The sequence below is a fragment of the Notamacropus eugenii genome, chromosome 6, assembly GCF_028372415.1.
Source record: "Notamacropus eugenii isolate mMacEug1 chromosome 6, mMacEug1.pri_v2, whole genome shotgun sequence".
In the NCBI taxonomy this organism is placed as follows: domain Eukaryota; kingdom Metazoa; phylum Chordata; class Mammalia; order Diprotodontia; family Macropodidae; genus Notamacropus; species Notamacropus eugenii.
In genome coordinates this window covers 313,099,772-313,120,321 of record NC_092877.1, presented here as the reverse complement: position 1 = coordinate 313,120,321, position 20,550 = coordinate 313,099,772, and the positions used below count along the sequence as shown (strand labels likewise).

Sequence of the window (20,550 nt, the reverse complement as noted above, 5' to 3'; positions counted from 1 at the left end):
ACTATGAAGCCATGATTACTAGGAAAACCAGTAGCTAGTTCCAAAGATTTAAGACCTTTTTTGTTGTTGTTAGGTCTGCAGGAAGCCAAGAGATTCCCTGGAATCCATATCCATCAATCACAGTAGGAGTAAGTAAGAGCTGGGTGCTTTGATGAAGATGGAGAATCTGACTCCATTCCCAGTCCCTACTGGATAATCAGAAACATTGTTGCTTAACATAAATATACGGCTAGCATATATTTAGTGAGCCACTCTAAGGAACAAAATATCACTTGATGGCTTTTTTTTTATCTTTTTTTTTTAAATTTATTTATTTAACTTTTAACATTCATTTTCACAAAATTTTGGGTTCCAAATTTTCTCCCCATTTGTCCCCTCCTCCCACCCCAAAACATCAAGCATTCTAATTGCCCCTATTACCAATCTGCCCTCTCTTCTATCATCCCTCCCTTCCCTTATCCCCATCTTTTCTTTTGTCCTGTAGGACCAGATAACTTTCTATACCCCATTACCTGTATTTCTTATTTCCTAGTAGCAAGAACAGTATTCGACAGTTGTTCCTAAAACTCTGAGATCCAACTTCTCTTCATCCCTCCCTCCCCACCCATTCCCTTTGGGAAGGCAAGCAATTCAATATAGGCCATATCTGTGTAGTTTTTCAAATGACTTACATAATAGTCATGTTGTGTAAGATTATATTTCCCTCCATCCTATCCTGCCCCCTATTGCTTCTATTCTCTCTTTTGATCCTGTCCCTCCCCAAGAGTGTTGACTTCAAATTGCTCCCTCCTCCCATTGCCTTCCCTTCCATCATCCCCCCACCCCACTTATACCCTTCTCCCCCACTTTCCTGTATTGTAAGATAGGTTTTCATACCAAAATGAGTCTGCATTTTATTTGTTCCTTTAGTTGAATGTGATGAGTAAACTTCATATTTTTCTCTCACCTCCCCTCTTTTTCCCTCCACTAAAAAGTCTTATGTTTGCCTCTTTTATGAAAGATAATTTGCCCCATTCCATTTCTCCCTTTCTCCTTACAATATATTTCTCTCTCACCATTTAATTTCATTTTTTAAGATATGATCCCATCCTATTCCATTCACTCTGTGCTGTGTGTGTGTGTGTGTGTGTGTGTGTGTGTGTGTGTGTGTGTAATCTCACCAACTACCCAGATACTGAAAAGTTTTAAGAGTTACAAATATTGTCTTTCCATGTAGGAATGTAAACAGTTCAACTTTAGTAAGTCCCTTATGACTTTTCTTTACTGTTTACCTTTTCATGCTTCTCTTCATTCTTGTGTTTGAAAGTCAAATTTTCTTTTCAGCTCTGGTCTTTTCATCAAGAATGCTTGAAAGTCCTCTATTTCATTGAAAGACCCTTTTGTCCCCTGAAGTATTATACTCAGTTTTGTTGGGTAGGTGATTCTTGGTTTTAGTCCTAGTTCCTTTGACTTCTGGAATATCATATTCCATGCCCTTCCATCCCTTAATGTAGAAGCTGCTAGATCTTGTGTTATCCTGATTGTATTTCCACAATACTTGAATTGTTTCTTTCTAGCTGCTTGCAATATTTTCTCCTTGACCAGGGAACTCTGGAATTTGGCCACAATGTTCCTAGGAGTTTCTCTTTTTGGATCTCTTTCAGGTGGTGATCAGTGGACTCCCTGAATACTTATTTTGCTCTCTGGTTCTAGAATCTCAGGGCAGTTTTTCTTGATAATTTCATGAAAGATGATATCTAGGCTCTTTTTTTGATCATGGCTTTCAGGTAGTCCCATAATTTTTAAATTGTCTCTCCTGGATCTATTTTCCAGGTCAGTTGTCTTTTCAATGAGATATTTCACATTATCTTCCATTTTTTCATTCTTTTGGTTTTGTTTTGTGATTTCTTGGTTTCTCATAAAGTCATTAGCCTCCATCTGTTCCATTCTAATTTTGAAAGAACTATTTTCTTCAGTGAGCTTTTGAATCTCCTTTTCCATTTGTCTAATTCTGCTTTTGAAAGCATTCTTCTCCTCATTGGTTTTTTGAACCTCTTTTGCCAATTGAGTTAGCCTATTTTTCAAGGTGTTATTTTCTTCAGCATTTTTTTGGGTCTCCTTTAGCAAGGTGTTGACCTGCTTTTCTTTCATCTCTCTCATTTCTCTTCCCAGTTTTTCTTCCACCTCTCTAACTTGATTTTCAAAATCCTTTTTGAGCTCTTCCATGGCCTGAGCCCACTGAATATTAATTATGGATGTTTGGGATACAGAAGCCTTGACATTTATGTCTTTCTCTGATGGCAAGCATTGTTCTTCCTCCTCCTAAAGGAAGGGAGGAGATATCTGTTCACTAAGAAAGTAACCTTCTATGGTCTTATTTTATTTTCCCCCTTTTCTGGGCATTTTCCCAGCCAGTTACTTGACTTCTGAGTTTCCTTTCCACACCCACTTTGCCTCCAGATCCACCCAGCTAGCGCCTAGGGGCTGAGATTCAAATTCTGCTTCCCAGACTCAGGGCTTTTGGGGGCGGGGCGGGGCTGTTATTCAGTGTGGGATTAAGTTCAGCTGCTGGCATGGGGGCAGGGCTGCCACACAGGGCTCAGTTCCCTCAGGGGGTTTATGCAGAGACCTTCAACAATGTATCCAAGCTCCTGCCTGCTTTGAGAGCCCTTGTCTGTTGCTGCCTCTGGGGCTCTCTCCCAAGGGGGCCTGAGTTATGGGGACACCCCACTCCCCTCTTGGCGAGCCAAAAAGACTCTCTCACTGACCTTTGGCTCCTGTGGGTGGGGGGACCTGCGCAGCCACTGGAGATTCTGCCCCTGAAGCCTGCTCAGATCTGCTTCCCTCAGTGCCACATGGTCAAGATAGGGCTGGGCTCTGCTTTGGGTCTGGTTCGCAATGGACCTTTTGCGTCAGTTTTTCAGGTCTCTCTGGAACAGAAATCTCTTCCACTCCATTGTTCTGTGGCTTCTGCTGCTCCAGAATTTGTTGGGAGTTCTTCTTTACAGGTATTTTGTAGGCTGTGAGTTTGGAGCTAGCATATGTGTATCTTTCTACTCCTCCATCTTGGCTCTTCCTTGATGGTTTTTTTAAACAGAGGAAATCTGATCTTATGTGGTTGTAATTTTATTTGGGCCCATTTTTCTCCTTTCCTTTGATTAAATCTTGGAAGAGAAAAAAAAAGAGACAAGGATGCTGAGTGTAACAGGGCTATTTGCAATGGCTATAGTCTAGAGATTTTTAAAACAGTTGAGATATTTAGGGTCCATCCCCATCAGACAGGTACAAATATCCCCCCAAGATGATGCCTTTAGCAGACTGAGAATGAGAAAGTTTTGAACATTTCTTAGAGCTGAATAATATAATCCCCCATAGCCTCCTCTATGGCTTGTTCAATAATTGATTATTTGCCATACCTGTGTTACTATTCTGCCTTCTGAACCTTGAGTCAATCAAATTTATTTAAGAAATTAATAGATTAGGTGACAGTTACTTGGAAGGAGCTCACAGAAGGACTGTTTTTTAACATGCAACAAGCATAAGACTGCATTCTGTCTCAGTGTCTTTCCTTCAGATAGGACTAGAGCATCACTCTTGACCCTGAGTCAACTCAATTTTGTAATCAACTTATTATGCACATTTTGGGTCAAAGAGATCAGCTCCAAAGAAATTGAAAAAATGGTCCTGATCTGCATTGCCACATTCCCCCCCATTTTCTCTCACAAATATACATGCCAAAAGAAATCTGACCCTCCTCTTCCAGTGCTCATTGACAAGTTCCCTTTGACATACCTACCAAGACATTTCTGATTTTGGAAAGTAGCAGGGTTAGTGAAGTAAGTTATGGTAAAGGACTTGGGATCAAATTGCACCTCCAACACCATCTGTGAGACTTTGGTTGAATTTTTTAACCTCTCTGAGTCTCAGTTTTCTCATCTGTAAAATGGGAGGGGATGAGGTAGACCAGATGGCCACTTAGATCTCTTTCAGCTCTCAATCTAAGATTCTTTGATCTATGACCTTATGATCATAAGGACTGGAAATAGACTACGTTTGTGATTTTATTAGTATAAGGAACTCTTGAATAAGGAGACTTCCTCTATGGATGCTGACGGACACCTCAGAGGAAGTTAGCTGGCTCAGTAGACAGAGCCATGGATCTAGAATCAGGAAGACCTGAAGTCAAATTCAGTTATAGACACTAATGGGGGGACACTGAGCAAGTCATTTACTTCTGCCTCTGTTTCCTCAACTGTAAAATGGGACTAATTATAGCACCTACATCCCAGAGTTGTTTTTAGGATTGAGTGAAATATATGTAAAGCACTTAGCAAAGTGCTTGGAACATAATAAATACTTGGTTCCCTCCTTCCTCTTTTCCAATTCAGTTGCCTAGGTCACTGAGAGGTTGAGTAACTTTCTCAATCATTCAGCCAGTACAGGTCAGAGGTAAGACTTGACCCAAGTCTTTCTGGCTTCAATTCTCACTCTCTTGCCTATTATGCTATAGTGCCTGTGATCCTGTGGAATGGCAAATTTTAAAATTCAATCTAAGTCAACAATCATTTATTAAATACTTACTTTGTGGCCAGTATTGCATTAGGCATTAGGAATTTGAAGACAAAAACACACTACTTGTCTTCAAGAAGCTTACATTTGACCAAAACGTAAATTTTATCAAAATTGGGTACTTTCCTCTAAGTAGAACAAGGCATAATTGTATTCCTTACATTTGGTCACCATTCCACAATGCACTTATAGAAAGAGCAAGTGTTTGAAAACTAGGACTTTCTGACCCATTGTTTTAAGGATTAGCCCCAGGGCCTCATCTCTACCATAAGCAAGATAAGCCTACTTTTTTGTACTTGTGCCATGAAGCAAGACTTGCTTGTGAAGAGTTAGCTAGAATGTGTCACATCACCACACCCAGTGTACTCACCAAAAATTGAAGGTCTATAATAGTTATGCTGGTGCTAATTATGAATTACTACGGAGAAAAATAGAGAACACGCTACTTTTAAATATTCACTGGATACAGTCACATAGAAGGGACCAACCAACCCTTGGCTATTGAGTGGTAAACAGGACGAATGATGAAATAAAGTGTTTGATTAGCACTAGTAATTCACATTTCTATTGAGCCTTGCTTCCTCAGAGTTCAGAGTGTTTATAAAAAGAATCATCTCATTAATCTTCATAATTTCCTATGAGGTAGCAAATGATATCATGCTTAATTTTATAGATGCAGAAATATAGACACAGAGAGGTTAAATGATTTGCCAGGGTCATTTAGGGAATCAGCAGCAAAGTGAGAAGTAGCACCAACTCTTTAAACTCTCAGCCAGTCTGTGTTCTATCCACATGATGAAGTTGAAGCATAAATAGCAACGGCTAACCTTCTGTGCAGTATGCTTATCTAGGGTAACAGCAGTGTGGTGTAGTAGTAGCAAGGGTGGTCGAAGGACTTGGAGCCAAGACAAATCTGAGTTCACATCCGTCTTCTGATAATTATTACCTCATGTGACCAAAGGCAAGTGCCTTGGTTTCCTTCTCTATAAAATGGTAAGCATAATACTTGCAGTACCTACTTCAGTAGCTTGTTTTGAAGATTTCATGAGATAATACAGGATGTCCCCAAAAATAGTAGTGCAGGCTTAGTCTTACTCTAGGACAGCAGCTGGTATAGCCTAGTATGGGTAGCTAGGTGGTGCAGTGGAGAGAGTGCCAGGCCTGGAGTAAGGCAAACTTATCTTCCTGAGCTGAAATATGGCCTCAGACACTTACTAGTAGTGTGACTTTGGACAAGTCACTTCACCCTATTGGCCTCAGTTTCCTCATTTGTAAAATGAGTTGTAGAAGGAAATGGAAAACCACTTCAATATCTTTGCCAAGAAAACCTCACATGGAATCACAAAGAGATGGACATGACTGAAATGACTGAACAACAACAAAAACTAGACTTCTAGAGTATAGTTGCTGAAGCTTAAAACTGCACTGAAATTTTTGGGACACCCTACATATATAAAGAGCTTTATAAATATAAGCTACTATTATCGATTATACAAAAAATAAGTGGTCCCACCATTATGTGTTTGTTATAAAAAATAGAATTATACTTGCTTTGAGATGCTGAAGGCATTTAAAAAGTGTTATGAAAATGCTCCAATCCTTCAAGGATCCATGATCACACCAATGCTTCTCTACCAGTGTAACTGCAATCCTTAAGTCAAGATCATCCACTGTATCTGGGACCATTGCCAGTCATCTTGACTTTTGTCTTGCTACAGGACTTCGATGACTCTGGAAGAAAAGTGAGGATGAAAACATGTGCAACTCTGCCTCACTTAGGTCTAATTCATGCAGAAATCAAGACATCACCCCATGTCATTGGTCTTTTTTAAGAATGAAGGACCATGACCAACAACAACAGCCCTTAACTTCTTCATCAATTTCTGTAACAAAAAAATCACCTGTTGGTCAGTTTTTTAGAGATAAAGATTTCCGTATGTCAGCAGGTTGGCCCTTGAATGGCCAGTTTGGACCCATACATGAAGTCTTGCCAACTTGATAGGACCAGTGAGATTTGGGGCTTTACTGGAATAGCCCGTAAAGATCCCTGATCATATCCATACCACCTTCAAAGTGTCAGAGGAATACCAGTTTAGAGTCAGTAAAAATAGGTTATTTTGATAAGAAAAGAGACTTTATTTAACTGGAGTAGTAATTGGGCTAGGCACAGTATGAAAGTGGAAGCAGTATGGTCCTGGAAGGCAGGAAATTGGGCTTCTAGTCACAGCTCTTCCATTAACTTTTAGGTAACTTTGGACAAGTTATTTCAGCTCTCTGGATTCATCCACAAAATGAAGGTTCTTGGCTAGATGATGTCTACAGACCCTTTCCAGTCTCAGTTTTAAAGGTTATTTGTGTCTATGTATAATCATTTATTCTTTCAACTTATTAACTATCAACTATTATCAATTGTTATAGGTATTGAGAAGTTTCATATTCCCTCTTCTTAATTAAATTTTCCCTAAGTGATAAAGTTAATTATGATATTAAATAACTGAACCTCCTCTTCGTAACCTCTTGTATATCTGTCTTCCATATCAGTATACAAGAAATGTATATGACCTGACTTGTCTCACATTTTAATTTGTCATTAATTGGTATGTCCTTATCAACAAGTATTCATGAAGGACTTCTTAGGTCCAGTAAAGGATTGTACCAACCAAACTTACAGTGACATTACATCTGATGTTGAGCAGTATCTGTCTACTTATTCCCATATGAGATATAAAAATAAGATCTGATTTCATAGGTACCTTACAAAAATCAGTTTCATTATCTTCTAGTGACTTTCCTTATCTCAGATGAAAGTGATCCTTTCCCCCTCAAATTCTATCTTGCATTATTTTTATTTGCATACATCTCTGGGCTCCAGTTTCCTCCTCTGGAAAAATATTAAAGGTGGACTTGGTAAGTGGTCTCTGAGAGTCCTTCCACTTCTAAATCCTGAGTCTGTTAACTCATACCATACCCTCCCCCAATAAATTCTAAGTTATCTGAAAACGGGAACTGTGCTATGGTTTCATCTCTGTATCACCAATGCACAAGATAATGTCTGATCCATAGTTGTTGTTCAGTAAATTTTCATTGAATGGGAAAAAATATGCATGATATATAATAGCAATAAATCGATTATGTGTTATATGTCAATAAATAAAAATATTGTTAGGGCAATATCTAAATAAGGTGCCACAAATACTAAATGAATTTCTATTATGAAAATAACACTAACACTGATGAACGAGTTCAGATCTATGGCATCTTTGTTATCTCTAGGTATTCTATTGATAGAAGCCATGACAGAATCTTTGAACCTAATTATTCCCAGGGAGGGGAGAAGGGATTGGGCAAAATCAACTAAGGGACATATCAACTAATGACAAATTAAAATGTGGGACAAGTCAGGTCATATACATTTCTTGCATACTGATATGCAAGACAGATATACAAGAGGTTACGAAGAGGAGGTTCAGTTATTTAATGTTATAATTAACTATCGCTTAGGGAAAATTTAATTAAGAATACAGAATACGAAACTACTGAATACCTATAACAAAAATAAAAAGCTCTACTTAGGGTCCATATTCTAGGTAATGAAGTGAGTATAGTTCTAGCCAATTTAGTAATTTTCTAAGCTGTGCAGGTAAGTTTTTCCCCTCTATTTTCCCTCATTAGTTGCTTTGCTTTTTTAAAACGATGCCTATTGTCATCATCTTTCTCATTTTACACTGTGATTCTCTGTCATAGTTATTCCCATGTATTGCAGGTAGGCCTGTCTTTCGATTCATCAAAACCAAATAATTATTCATAGAATTTATTTTTTTCTATATATTTCATATACTTCCAAGTTCGATTTTTTTTAAAGAAAAATTGAATGTAAAAAATCTGGAAGTGGATGCAAAAATAATGGTATCTTTTTTTTCCTTTTTCAGAATTTCTTTTTCTTAATTGGTTAGCATTAGTGTAAGGAAACATTTACATCCTCCCCCCTAAATATTCATCTAGGGCAAGTAAAGGCACTACTGATAGTTTTGGCCTGTTTTGTTCTAGTAAAAACAAAGAGAAAATATGGAGGAATTTCAACTTCAGCTTTCTTTATCTATTGTTATCACCAAAATGCTCAACCTAATGCTTCCTCATCCCTTTGGCAGCAAATCAAAGTAGATTTATTAATGGCAGAGCTATAAGGTAGCCTGTGGGCATGGCAGTTCTTGGAGAATATCACCTCATCTGGGTGCACCAGATCTCACTGTTAAATTCATGTTAAGGGACTGGTAGGTCTTCAGGGCGATGGAACTATCTGATTATAGAAACTACCCCATGTTTGAATCACCGTTACTGTCATTGTTCATGTCTGACTCTCTATGACCTCATTTGGGGTTTTCTTGGCAAAGGCACTGGAGTGGTTTGCCATCTCCTTCTTTAGTTCATTTTATACATGAGGAAACTGAGGCAAACAGGGTTAAGTGACTTGCCCAGGGTCACATAGCTAGGAAGTGTCTGAGGCCAGATTTAAACTGAGGAAGGTAAGTCTTCCTGACTTCTGGCCTGGCCCTCTATTCACTGTGTGGCTCACAGTTGGTCTTCAATAATAATCACATAAGGAGTACAAGATAGTAAGGCGGTCATATGGAACTCAATTGACGTGTTGTCCCATAATGCCAGTTTACATATATTATAGATCTAGTCCATGCTGTTTTCTTTTTCACTAATTCCTTTCTCAGTTATGCAAATAGACAAAATTGTCAGAATTTGTTGTGTAAAGTTATGCGTATTCTTTCTTGAGGGTGGAAACAGTACAGAATAAGGACAGTAAAGTCTCTATTTGACTGAGTCTGAAACTTAGCTCCGCCTAATGCAGTCATTCATGTAGCTAACAAGCATTTATTAAATATCAACTCCGTTCCAAACACTTGACATATAGCTATGGGAATCATCTTCATAGAGATGATAATTAAATCCATGGCACAGATGAGATCACCAAGAAACAAGTATAGAAACAAGACGAGTCCTAAAAATGGCAGACTCTTGGGAAACACCATGAGTTAGTGGGCATAACATGTATGAAGAACCAACAAAAAAGACAGAGAAGAATTAAGTGGATAGAAAGAGGAAGGTGAGGAAGAGAGGTAGATAAAATAAAGGGGAATCTATAAGCGTAAATTGAGTTCAGAGAAAAAAACAGGAGGAAAAAAGGGGGGATAAGAGACAAGGAAGTGAAGAGATAATATAGGTTAGTCCCCTCATCTTTCAGGTTTCCCCCTTTCCCCACCACCCTGTCCACCTTATCCTATCCAGCCTAGACCTAACCCTCCCCAGAAATTCCCTTAGCCTTCCCAAGAAGCCACCTTTAGCGTATTCTATTGCTGATATCAGCTGGGTGAAGACCTTTCCATAGTCAGGACTCCATAGTCTTACTTACTATGTCACTATCCCAGTCATCACTTCTAAGGAAATACGGTCAATTCTCAACTTTCAAAGAGGGTAATATTACTATAAAATGCTGAGAAAGTAAAAAAAAAAGTCAGTGTATCAATGTTGATACATTGAACCTATGGGAAATATGGGGTTAAGTTCCTGCAACTACCAAAATTATAATATTTTGCTAAAAATTACTGAAAATACACTTCTCTGCATGCAATTCTTTATAACAAAACATTAATTCTGATAATATGTACTTTTCATAACACAATTTACCATGATATGACCTATAAAACACAGCACAGAAAATAAAATTGGCAATATATAAAACCTTTTTCTCCCTAGAAATTCCCTAGAATTCTGCCAACCTTTGTGTTAACATCTCAATTTAAAAAAATATTTCCATAAAGTCTACAGCACCATAGACATGTATAGCAAATAAAATTCTTAAAACTAAAACATTTTTTAACCGGAATTTTACCTTCTACTCCGTCAGATGACAATAGGAGAGCACCATACTCTATACTCTACTGCTATAAATCTTTCTATTTCGGCCATCTTCTGAAGACCAACTGACTTTAGTCGCTACTGTAAAAAGATGCCAGGACTTGTGAGATCTTGACATCACCTTAAAGCCAAAGGACTTGCACTATGCTTTGGGTGTATAACTGCCACACAAAACTTGTGTTTTAAATAAGACAAACCATGAAAATACATACCAAATGCACAAGGAGGTCTTTCCTCCAAAATGGTAAGGCTAACGAGACTAGGGAAGCACCTAGTAGGATACCAACCACTCTAAAACTTGTCCTCTTTGTACCTATCATTTTTCTCTTTATTGTACAAAGCTGTAAATATGTGTGGTTGCCAATGTGAAAGTGCAAGTGCCAGTACTAATAAAACCAGGTGAGTGTTTGAAGTCATGAAAATTAAACACACCAATGCTGAGGATTGACTGCACAATTGTGTTTGCTGGTATCACAATTATCAAGCAAGTATTTAAAATTTTTAAAGTGGTTGACCTTGAACTGAACCCTATTTTCAATAAGAAGGGCTTATTTAATTCAGGTTCAGCAAAGAAAAATATCGAATGTTTCAGTTTAGTTTAATTTGCCATTCATCAAATGAATACAGTTTGTTCCAGTCCATGGCTTATAGCTTGGTTTGGCTCAAGTCCTGAAATAATATTGGACTGTATTGAGCACTGTAAAGGGGGATACTTTGGGAGCATATGTAGGGGTATTCTTTTTTTCTTTCCTTCATTGTATCATTTGGAAATTTAAAAGAGAAGTCTAGGATACAGGCATAAGAGAGAACTTCTGGCCAGTACAAATTGAAGTCCAGAATCGGATGTTTCTGAAAGTCTACACATGGACTCACTATGTTAAAGTCTTAGAAAAAAAGCATCAGTGTGAGAAACTCCATTTTCTCTTTCACTGAGGGAAATGTGAAGTGTTAATTCTGTTGTCAGTGATAGTTACGTGAGTGTGAATTTTACCTGTAGGTACACCAAGATTCATGACAGATCTGGCACTCTTGAGGGGAGGAGTAAGGTGATGGCTAGCCCGATCATTGCTCTCTGTGGTGCTCTCATTGCTGGTTCATGTCGCTGGAGTGGCCACTCATGTGATTTATTTTGCTCTTTTTTTTTAAAGTCGTAAAAATAATTCTAACAGTGCAGGCACCTTCGACATAGTTATATACTTTATGAGGGCACCTATAATATCATGACCCAAGTCCCAACACAATCAGATTAGCTCAGAGCACAACAAAATTTCCCGAGTAACTTTGTATACTGTTCTGAGTGAGTACAGACATATTTTATGACTTGGATGGAGCGTTAGATTGGTAGAACTCAAAATATTTCTTTAGTGTGCTGAACTTAACACCCAATTAGCTGCTCCTCAGTTGCTCAGTTGTTTTGGACTCTATGTGACTCCTTGGACTTTGTCTATGGGGTTTTCTAGGCAAAGAAGCTGGAGCAGTTTGCCATTTCCTTCTCCAGTGTGTCCCATTTTACAGAGGAGGAGTTGAGGCAAATAAGGGTTACATGACTTGCCTGGGGTCACACAGTTATTAAGGTCTGAGACTGGATTTGAACTCAGATCTTCTTAAATCCAAGCCCAGTGTTCTGTCCACTGCATCACCTACCTTCCCTTACCACCTAGTTAAGCAAAAACAATTAGTTAAAATAGGAAGTTACTAGATGTTGAAGTCAGAATAATAATAATAGTAATTAATAATAATAAATAGCTAGTATTTCTGAGTTGCAAACTGGTTTATATTTGTTATCTCATTGGATATTGCAGAAAGAGTGTTGAAGAGTCAGAGGATACAGATTCAAATCCTACCTTGATTACTTAACTATATTTGTGACACTAAACAAGTCATTTTAGCCACATGGTTCTCAGTTTCCTCATCTGTGTAATTGGAGGTATTAGGTTAGGTACCCTCCACAGACCCTTCCAGATCTAAAACATGTATGATGTGATATTGGGCTGTGATCCTAAGTTCATGGGAACATGGATTTAGTTCTTGTACACGGCAGAGCCAGGATAAGAACCTAAGACCTCTGACTTCAAATTCAGCTTCAAATTCAAGAATTTCGTGGGGATTTGCCTGAATATTTTAGAAACTGTATGAAACCTTTGAACTTTCGCCTATCTCCATTATCTCTAGATTGGTACATTAATCCAACAATAGCTGGACCACCTTCTATGCAGCAGTTGTATTCCTGAAAAGTTCTCCAAAATCACATTTTTGTCATTTTGATAGCATTTCATAGGTACCAGGGAATACTGTTTTCAAAGGTGACACTGAGAAAGCTCCTTTGGTATCTCAAGAAGCTATTGGTAATGAAATAATTACCCACTGAAAAATAATCATTTTATTTCTCTCTAGAATGATGGTATCGGGCTAACTGGCCTCTGATGGCTCTTGTAGCTCTCGGGTCCTATGATCCGGTACATACATTTGGATTTCTGGAAAAGAGGCATACCTCTCCATACATATGTTGAAGAATATTTAAGGGCAACTTAATCATTGGGGGCAAGTTCTTAAGACACACTTAAGACACTCCCTATGAATTGTGAGCAGTGCCTGCCTGGACCTGCCACGAATGGACCTGTTGGTATGGAGGTCCCTGCCTTTTCCTTGACACCCTTCCCAGCACTGCTTTTTGTCTTTACTCCTCTTGAGCTCCCAGGCCCTTCCATAGCCATCCACTTTTCAGGGACTAGGTGGGGGTGCTGATGGTGGTTCTGTGGTACCTTCATCTTCCACTTAGAAGACTAGAAACCTGGGAGCAAAGCTGTGCATGTTGGAGGGCGGAGACAAGATGCATTTTTCTTTTTTTCCTCTCAGGACCACACCCAGGACCACACCCAGGACCACACCACACATTGAAAATCAAGGCCTTGTTACACAATAACCACTCCAGGCAAAACATTATAAAAAGCATAAATATGTTGAACCTTTACCTATATGACGTCAGGCCACTGTAGTAAAATTTTGTCATAAAGGAGAAAAGTGAGAGGGAGACCAGGAATTTGGACTATTGTCTTCTGGCCTAAAAGAGTTTTGGTACAGAAGGGAATTCTTTTTGGTCCACTGTGGCTTGGATGTAGATTGATGATGAAGGATAAGTTTTGTGCCGAAATTGTTTGGTTAAAGCACTGGACTTGATGGCATCAGGAGATAGTGATTGCCTAAGGTCATCAGGGAAATAGGACGGACATCTTGTCACATGGACTTGCTTCTGAAATTGAATTTTAAAACATCCATTAACATCAATATTATCTTCATTTTTCATTTTTTTCCTTTGTGACTTTTCCTTTTCCTCTTGATCTCTCCATATCTCACTTCCTTTTCATTTCCAATTTTCACTTTCTATTACCTAAAACAATTTTTATGTCCACATATATTTATGTCACTTGATTCAGATTTCCTTTTTTCTTCTCTCTTCTGGTATGTGACTCCCCACTTAGCTGCATAGTTATTATCTTATTCTAGTCTTTGTTTTTTCTTCCAAGATAAAGAAGCTGTCAGTAACACCTTCAGCAACACTCTCCACATCTCACCTTCAGATCCATGGAATGGTTCTAAGAATTTTGGAGACGACTTTTTGTTTGCTTTAACTTTCACTTTGCTCATCAACCTGATGTTTCCCTCCATTCTGTAATCCGCTGTATTGAAAGTTCACTGTCATGGAGCCATCCTGTCTGTGATCAAATAGTTGTACAGAGATTTGCCCAGGGTTACTGGCTAGTAAGTGTCTGAAGCTAGATTTGATTCACAACTTCCTGATTCCAGGCACTGAACTTTATCCACTGAACTACTTATGCCTTGCCATAAAATAGCCCAATACATGGGAAACAGACTTGTATACATAAAAACATTCAATCAAATAAGGTCAGTTAACTAAAAGGAAACAATACAACATTAGGTAATCTGATTTCAAATTGGAGAAAGATTAGGGATGGTTGGGAGGGGATAGTGAATAGGTGCGATTCCCTGTATTCAGAAACTAAGTGTTCTACTCCTCCCAAGTGCTTGTAAAAACAGTCAAAAGAACATGGAAACAAGAACTGATTGATCACTACTCTCTAGTTTTCAGATAAGACATATGGGTTGCTTGAGATATATAATTTTGAGAAAACTTGCATCAATCTTTGGATCTGACCAAGTTTCTGCTCTGCTTAACCTAGGTCTTTGGTTAAGGGTCTCTAAGCAACAGGTAAAAGTGATCCAGCTCCCTGGTCATTCAGGGCTAGGTTCAAACAATACAATCCTTACAACTGAATAATGTTTTCTCACAAGACAGAAACTGGACTACATTCATAATCACTAGAAAGGGAACTGAGCTACCTCCAGAACTGTCAGTGATGGAGTCAGTGTGGTTTACTCAATTCTCACAATTAATTATTTGCCATCCAAATGTCCTCAATTTGCTGCATTTCCTCAAAGAGAAGGCAAAATCAGGAATAATGAAAATATAACAGTATACCAACAAACGTGTCACATTTCCCCACAAATGGACAGTGCCTAAGAGGGAGAGTGGACTCTAGTTAACTATCTCAAAATTATTTGGTAAAGATAAAGAATAGACTTTCCTCTCATCAGAAAGAATGACTACTTAAAAAAAAAACAAAACAGATAACTCAAAATTCTTTCCATCTCCTTGTCTTTAAGGGAAGTGTTTATAAGGAAGTCTGTGTTACTGGGTAAAACAGGTTTTTCCTACCTCCAGAAGGAAATTTCGGGAAAAAAATAATTTTTCTATTGCTTTTACTTTTCAGAACACATTTCTTGCACCAGATTAAATAGTGAAACTATTTTTAAGAATATTATGGATTTGTTTTCAGGTTACCTTGCACCTCGAAACCTTCCTAGCACTGGCTTCTTCCCATTTCTGCAAACTCTTCTCTGTGACACAGACAGCAAATGCAAGGATACTCCCTATGGACCACAAGATCTACTCCGCAGAAAAGGAATTGATAGCACCCTTTTTAGAGAAAGGTAAGGACATTTCTTAAGCATATTCAGCTACTTGGAGGCATAGGTATAGGCATTTTATTGCAGTATTTCATTTCTATGTAGAAATTTCTATAATTATGAGACAAGTCTGATTCTTTATATATCAATATTTTTATCAGAACTTGCCATTTCCTCATTAGGAATAATACTTTCAGCCTACTAGACTTTCTTTTTTTTTTTAATTGCCAAAACATTTTTGGTGGTAGATGTTAATAATACGGTGAAGTTAGACAGAACTTACAGTTTTATCTGGATTTCTTTGAATGAAAAATTGAATCTCAACAATAAAAATTATTTTTAAAAAATCTTTGCTACTACAATCTCTGCCTTTTCTGACTGATAACAAACATTTTCTTCATAGGAAAGGTTAACAATTTTTTTAACTTATCTTTTCACAGTTTTTCTTCTTTGAGATGTCTATGCTACATTGTAGAGGATTAGTGATATACCCTATGGCTTCCACGTCCATTTATTTCCTAAGAACTAATTAAACTGTTTTGCTGCGATAGTTTGCCAGTTCTCAGTGTCATTTTAAATTTTTTAATACACATTGAGTTTTGTTGCTAGGGGTCCTGTTTCATAGTGGGACGAAAAAAGCCTTGAAATGTTTAACCTTTACACTAACAGCTGCAACCTCTCTAGCACTCTTTATAAGAGTCACAGTTTTTACCTGTTTCCATATTTCCATGGTTGTTTAGTAATTTCCAGTCATGTCTGACATTTGGGGGTTTTCTTGACAAAGACATTGGAGTGGTTTCTCATTTCTTTTCTCCAGCTTATTTTACAGGTTAGGTCACATAGGTGCCCAAGGTCACATAGCCAGTAAATGTTTAAGGCCAGATTTCAACTTAGTTCTTGCTGACTCTACCCTTGGTACTCTATCCACTGCACCACCTAGCTGCCCCTTCCCCGGAATAATACTCCTTAAAAACCAAAGGGTTAAAAACCACAAAAGAAAGCAATGAAACATGTATGAAATGAAATTCAACACTCGGCTGACAGAGAGCTAATAAAAGGTAGTGAAACCAGAATAATATACTTTTAATTGCTCAAACTGGACATTCTGAGTCAACCTAATATTAGTAGAAGCACAAATGCATGATCATTGTGGTCATAAGATTAAAATGTATCAAAATCATTACTTTTTCTAAGTAATTCCCACACTACTGCAGTCAGTCAATCAATAAGCATTTGTTAAGTGCTTTCTATAGGTCAGGCATTATAAATACTAGAGGTAAAAAGAAAGGTAAAAAACCTAAAATCTGCTCTCAAGGAGTTAATCTTCTAATTGGAAAGACCATGTTAAAACATCCTATCATCGTATTATCAATTTGTTTTCAGGTTACCTTGCATATGTACACATATATACATATATATCTGTATACATATACCTATACATACATGTGCATTTACACACCCACACATATATACATACATATATGATATATACAGATATGTGTATGTATCTATATGTATATATGTATACACACACACATATATATACATACACACATATATAGTTGATAAAAGGTCATATGAAAGTAGTGGGGGCAGGGGTTAGAGTAAGGAGTTAGGGGAGGGAAGGAGGTTGTTGCACAGACTTTTGCAAAAGATGGGCTCTAAGTTAATTATTAAAGAAATCTAAGGAATTCAGGAGGTGCAAGTGAGAAGAGAGAGCATTCCAGATGTGGTGGACAGCCAGTGAAAATGCCTGGAATTGAACTGTTATGTATAAAGACAAATGAGAAGGCAGGTGTTCCTAAGTTTCAAAGTACAGAGGGAAAATAAAGGATAAGATACCTGGAAAGGGGGGAAAGGGCAAGGTTCTAAGAGCTTTCAGTGTGAACCAGAAGATTTTATACTTTATCCAGGAGGTAATCAGAATACACTGGAATTGGCTGGGTAGACCTAGCTTAACTGGAAGTTCTCTGAGATAGTATTATTTCCAATTCTGAAAAGATTTCCAGGAATCTAGTCATTTGAAGATTAGTAGGTGATAATTTATTTTCTCTATTAAAAAATATTGACTAAGATGGTGGAGTAAAAGTAGGACTTACTTGAGCTCTCTTCAATTCTCCTCCAAACAACATTTAAAAATGCTTCAAAATAAATTCTGCAGAGACAGAATGAATCCAAGGACAGGATGAAATAATTTTCCGGTCCAAGACAAGTTAGAAGGTAGGCAGGAAAAGTCTGTCTCACTGAGGTGAGAGTGGAGCACAGTCCAGTCCAGGCTGAGCCCTGACAAGTCAGCAGTAGACCTTGGGGATAACTGAATCTCCAGAGGTGGCTTCCAGAGCTCTTAGCTCACAGACAGTAAGGGAGTCAGACAACTGGTCAGAAGGAGATTACAGGGGTCCCTTTGCTCACAGCTGCAGCAGGACTCTGCTACATTACCTATATTTGATTCTGAGTTGCAGTACCAGGGCAAGGAAGCACACCAGCAGGAGTGACCAGGACCCTAGTCACAGTTCCATGGCAGAAAAGAGTACTTGTGCTCACTCACAGATCAAAAAAAAGGTCAGGAGAGCAGTGACCATACCTTCCCTTAGATAATACTACCTTGGAAGAACTGAAAACTTGCAGACCTCCGGAACTAGCTCTGTACACAGCAGCACAGAAAAATCTGAAGCTTGGGGCAGTTCCTCTTCCACCCCAATAACATAACCTAACTTTAACATAGAGTTAAAAGTCAAGAAATAGCAATGAGTACTGCAGGAAATAGAAATGAGCAAACAACAAAAAAAGAACCTGAGCACAGAGAGTTACTGTGATGACAGAGAAGATCAAAACACAAATTTGGAAGAAGGTAATGATATCAAAGCAGCTACATGCAAAGCTTCAAAGTTAAATGTGAATTGTCCTGAGGCTCTGGAAGATCTCAAAAAGTATTTTAAAAATCAAATAAGTCAGTTAGAGGAAAAATTGGGAAAAGAAATGAGACTGATGCAAGAAAATCATGAAAAAAGAGTCAACAGCTTGGTAATGGAGGTACACAAAAGATGGTGAAGAAAATAATACCTTAAAAAATCCTGATCTGATACATTAATGCATTCATTCATTCATTCATTTATCTGCTTTTTGCCTGCAATTTTGATTTTATTAACATATAGGAACTCTCAGAATAGAACATTCCATCACAGATGCAGATCTATAACTCTTTGTAACTTACAGTCTTTGAGAGTTTATAGGAGGCACTTGGTGATTAAGTAATTTGCCCAGGGTCAATAAGCCTTTATATCTATCCTGAGATAATCATAATAGAAGTAAAGATAAAAGTAATCTCTGGGAAAAGGTATACTTATAATAACCAATGAGTGACTATTATCATTTAGAACCAGAATTGGTAACATTCTTTATCATCATCATCAACATATGATATGACATGCTTCCTTTAATACAGAGCCAGTGTAAATTGTATGACATTAGGTTCAAATAGCTCTAGAATTGTTCCAAAAGATGCCTGGGGACAGGCTTAGGGACAGGAATGCTACTTTGTATTGGTTTTAATATTTCAGTAAATTAGTTTGGCTTGATGTCTTAAAATCTTCTTTCAACACAATTACAATTTTCTAGGCATAGAAAATTAATTAGTTCTTAAACCAGCAGTAGAGAGATATCTCAGTAGGCAGGCCAAAAAAGAACTGGGCCTTTCTTCTGTTTTCCCCTTTTGGGAAGGAAAGGAAGGGTGGGAATAAGCATACCTACCTACTACCTACATATATATACATATATGTATATGTATAAACACATGTGTATATGTGTGTATATACACACACATATACATGCACCTATTTACATATTGCATTTATAGAATGTTTTATTTAATTAATGTTATATTACATTATTTACCTAATTTAATTTATATAATACACACATACATACATATATACATATACATACACATACACATATGCTTTACAAATATTATCTCATTTGATCCTCACTACAACCCTGAGAGGTAAGGGCTATTATTATGGCCATTTTACAGTTGAGGAAACTGAGGCAGGCAGAAGTTAAGTGATCTTCCTGGGGTCAGGCTTCCTGACTGCTTTCTGATCTCTTACACTATCCAGTTTGCCTTTTGGGATGAATAGGTAAGGCTCTAACCTGGCATTCACATATCTGTTCATAACATTTTTACTGTACATTGACAATGGACCAGACCCAAGCTAGTAACCACCACTGCTGAGAAATCTTTCCTCCTTTGAGGTTCACAGTATCAGCATTTTCTATCCAGTTCAAAGGATGGCACCTGTTCTATATAGGTCTCAAGATCTTTCTGTGTCCTGAAACGGTGAGAGAGATTACTTGTCAGGAATTACTTCTCAGCTTCAATTCATAGAACTTTAATGTTCAAACAGACCTCAGAGTCCAACCCTCTACAACATACCTGACAAGGAAGCAGTCATTCAGCCCTTGATAGAAGGTGTCAGAGGAGGGAGCCACTCTGGAGGCAGCCCATTCTTCTTTTGGACAGTTCTAATTGCAAGGACATTTTTCTCTTCATCAAGCCTAAACTTGCCACTTTTTATCTTCCAGCCAATGCATCTAGTTCAGCCCTTTGGGTCAACTCCCTCTTCTGGTTACAGTATCTCAGATAGCTGACCCCAGCTATTATACTTATTCCTCTTCTCTCAAAAGTCTTCTTTCTAGGTTTAACATCACTAGTTCCTCTGATCAGTCTTTATGAAACATGAAGTAGAAGCCCTTTACCATCTTGGTGGTGCTATTCTGGACACATTTCAGCTTATCAATGCCCTTTCCTTTGGAAAATGTGGTGATCAGAGCTGCACAGAGTAATCCACTTGTGATCTGACCACAGGCATAATAAAACAGGATTATCATTACCTAACTTCTGGATATTTTTGCTCTTTTCATGTAGCCTAGGATTACATTATAATTCTTGTCTGCCATATCTTGTTGATAACTCATATTGGACATGCAGTTAACCAACACTCCTGGATCTTTTTTTTAGAAGAGATATGATCTAGTCTAGCCCAACATGTACTTGTGATATTGAAATTTTGAACCCAATATAAAACTTTT

At 37.9% G+C, this 20,550-nt stretch overlaps 1 protein-coding gene across 1 annotated transcript in view; it reads left to right on the top strand.

The window, feature by feature from the left end:
* ABCA12 (ATP binding cassette subfamily A member 12) overlaps nucleotides 1-20,550 on the top strand; it is a 227,690-nt gene that overhangs the window by 61,693 nt on the left and 145,447 nt on the right. Inside the window, exon 3 of the mRNA XM_072617503.1 lies at nucleotides 15,330-15,483. Within this exon, the coding sequence (XP_072473604.1) occupies nucleotides 15,330-15,483 (154 nt within the window). The remainder of the gene's footprint in view (nucleotides 1-15,329; nucleotides 15,484-20,550) is intronic.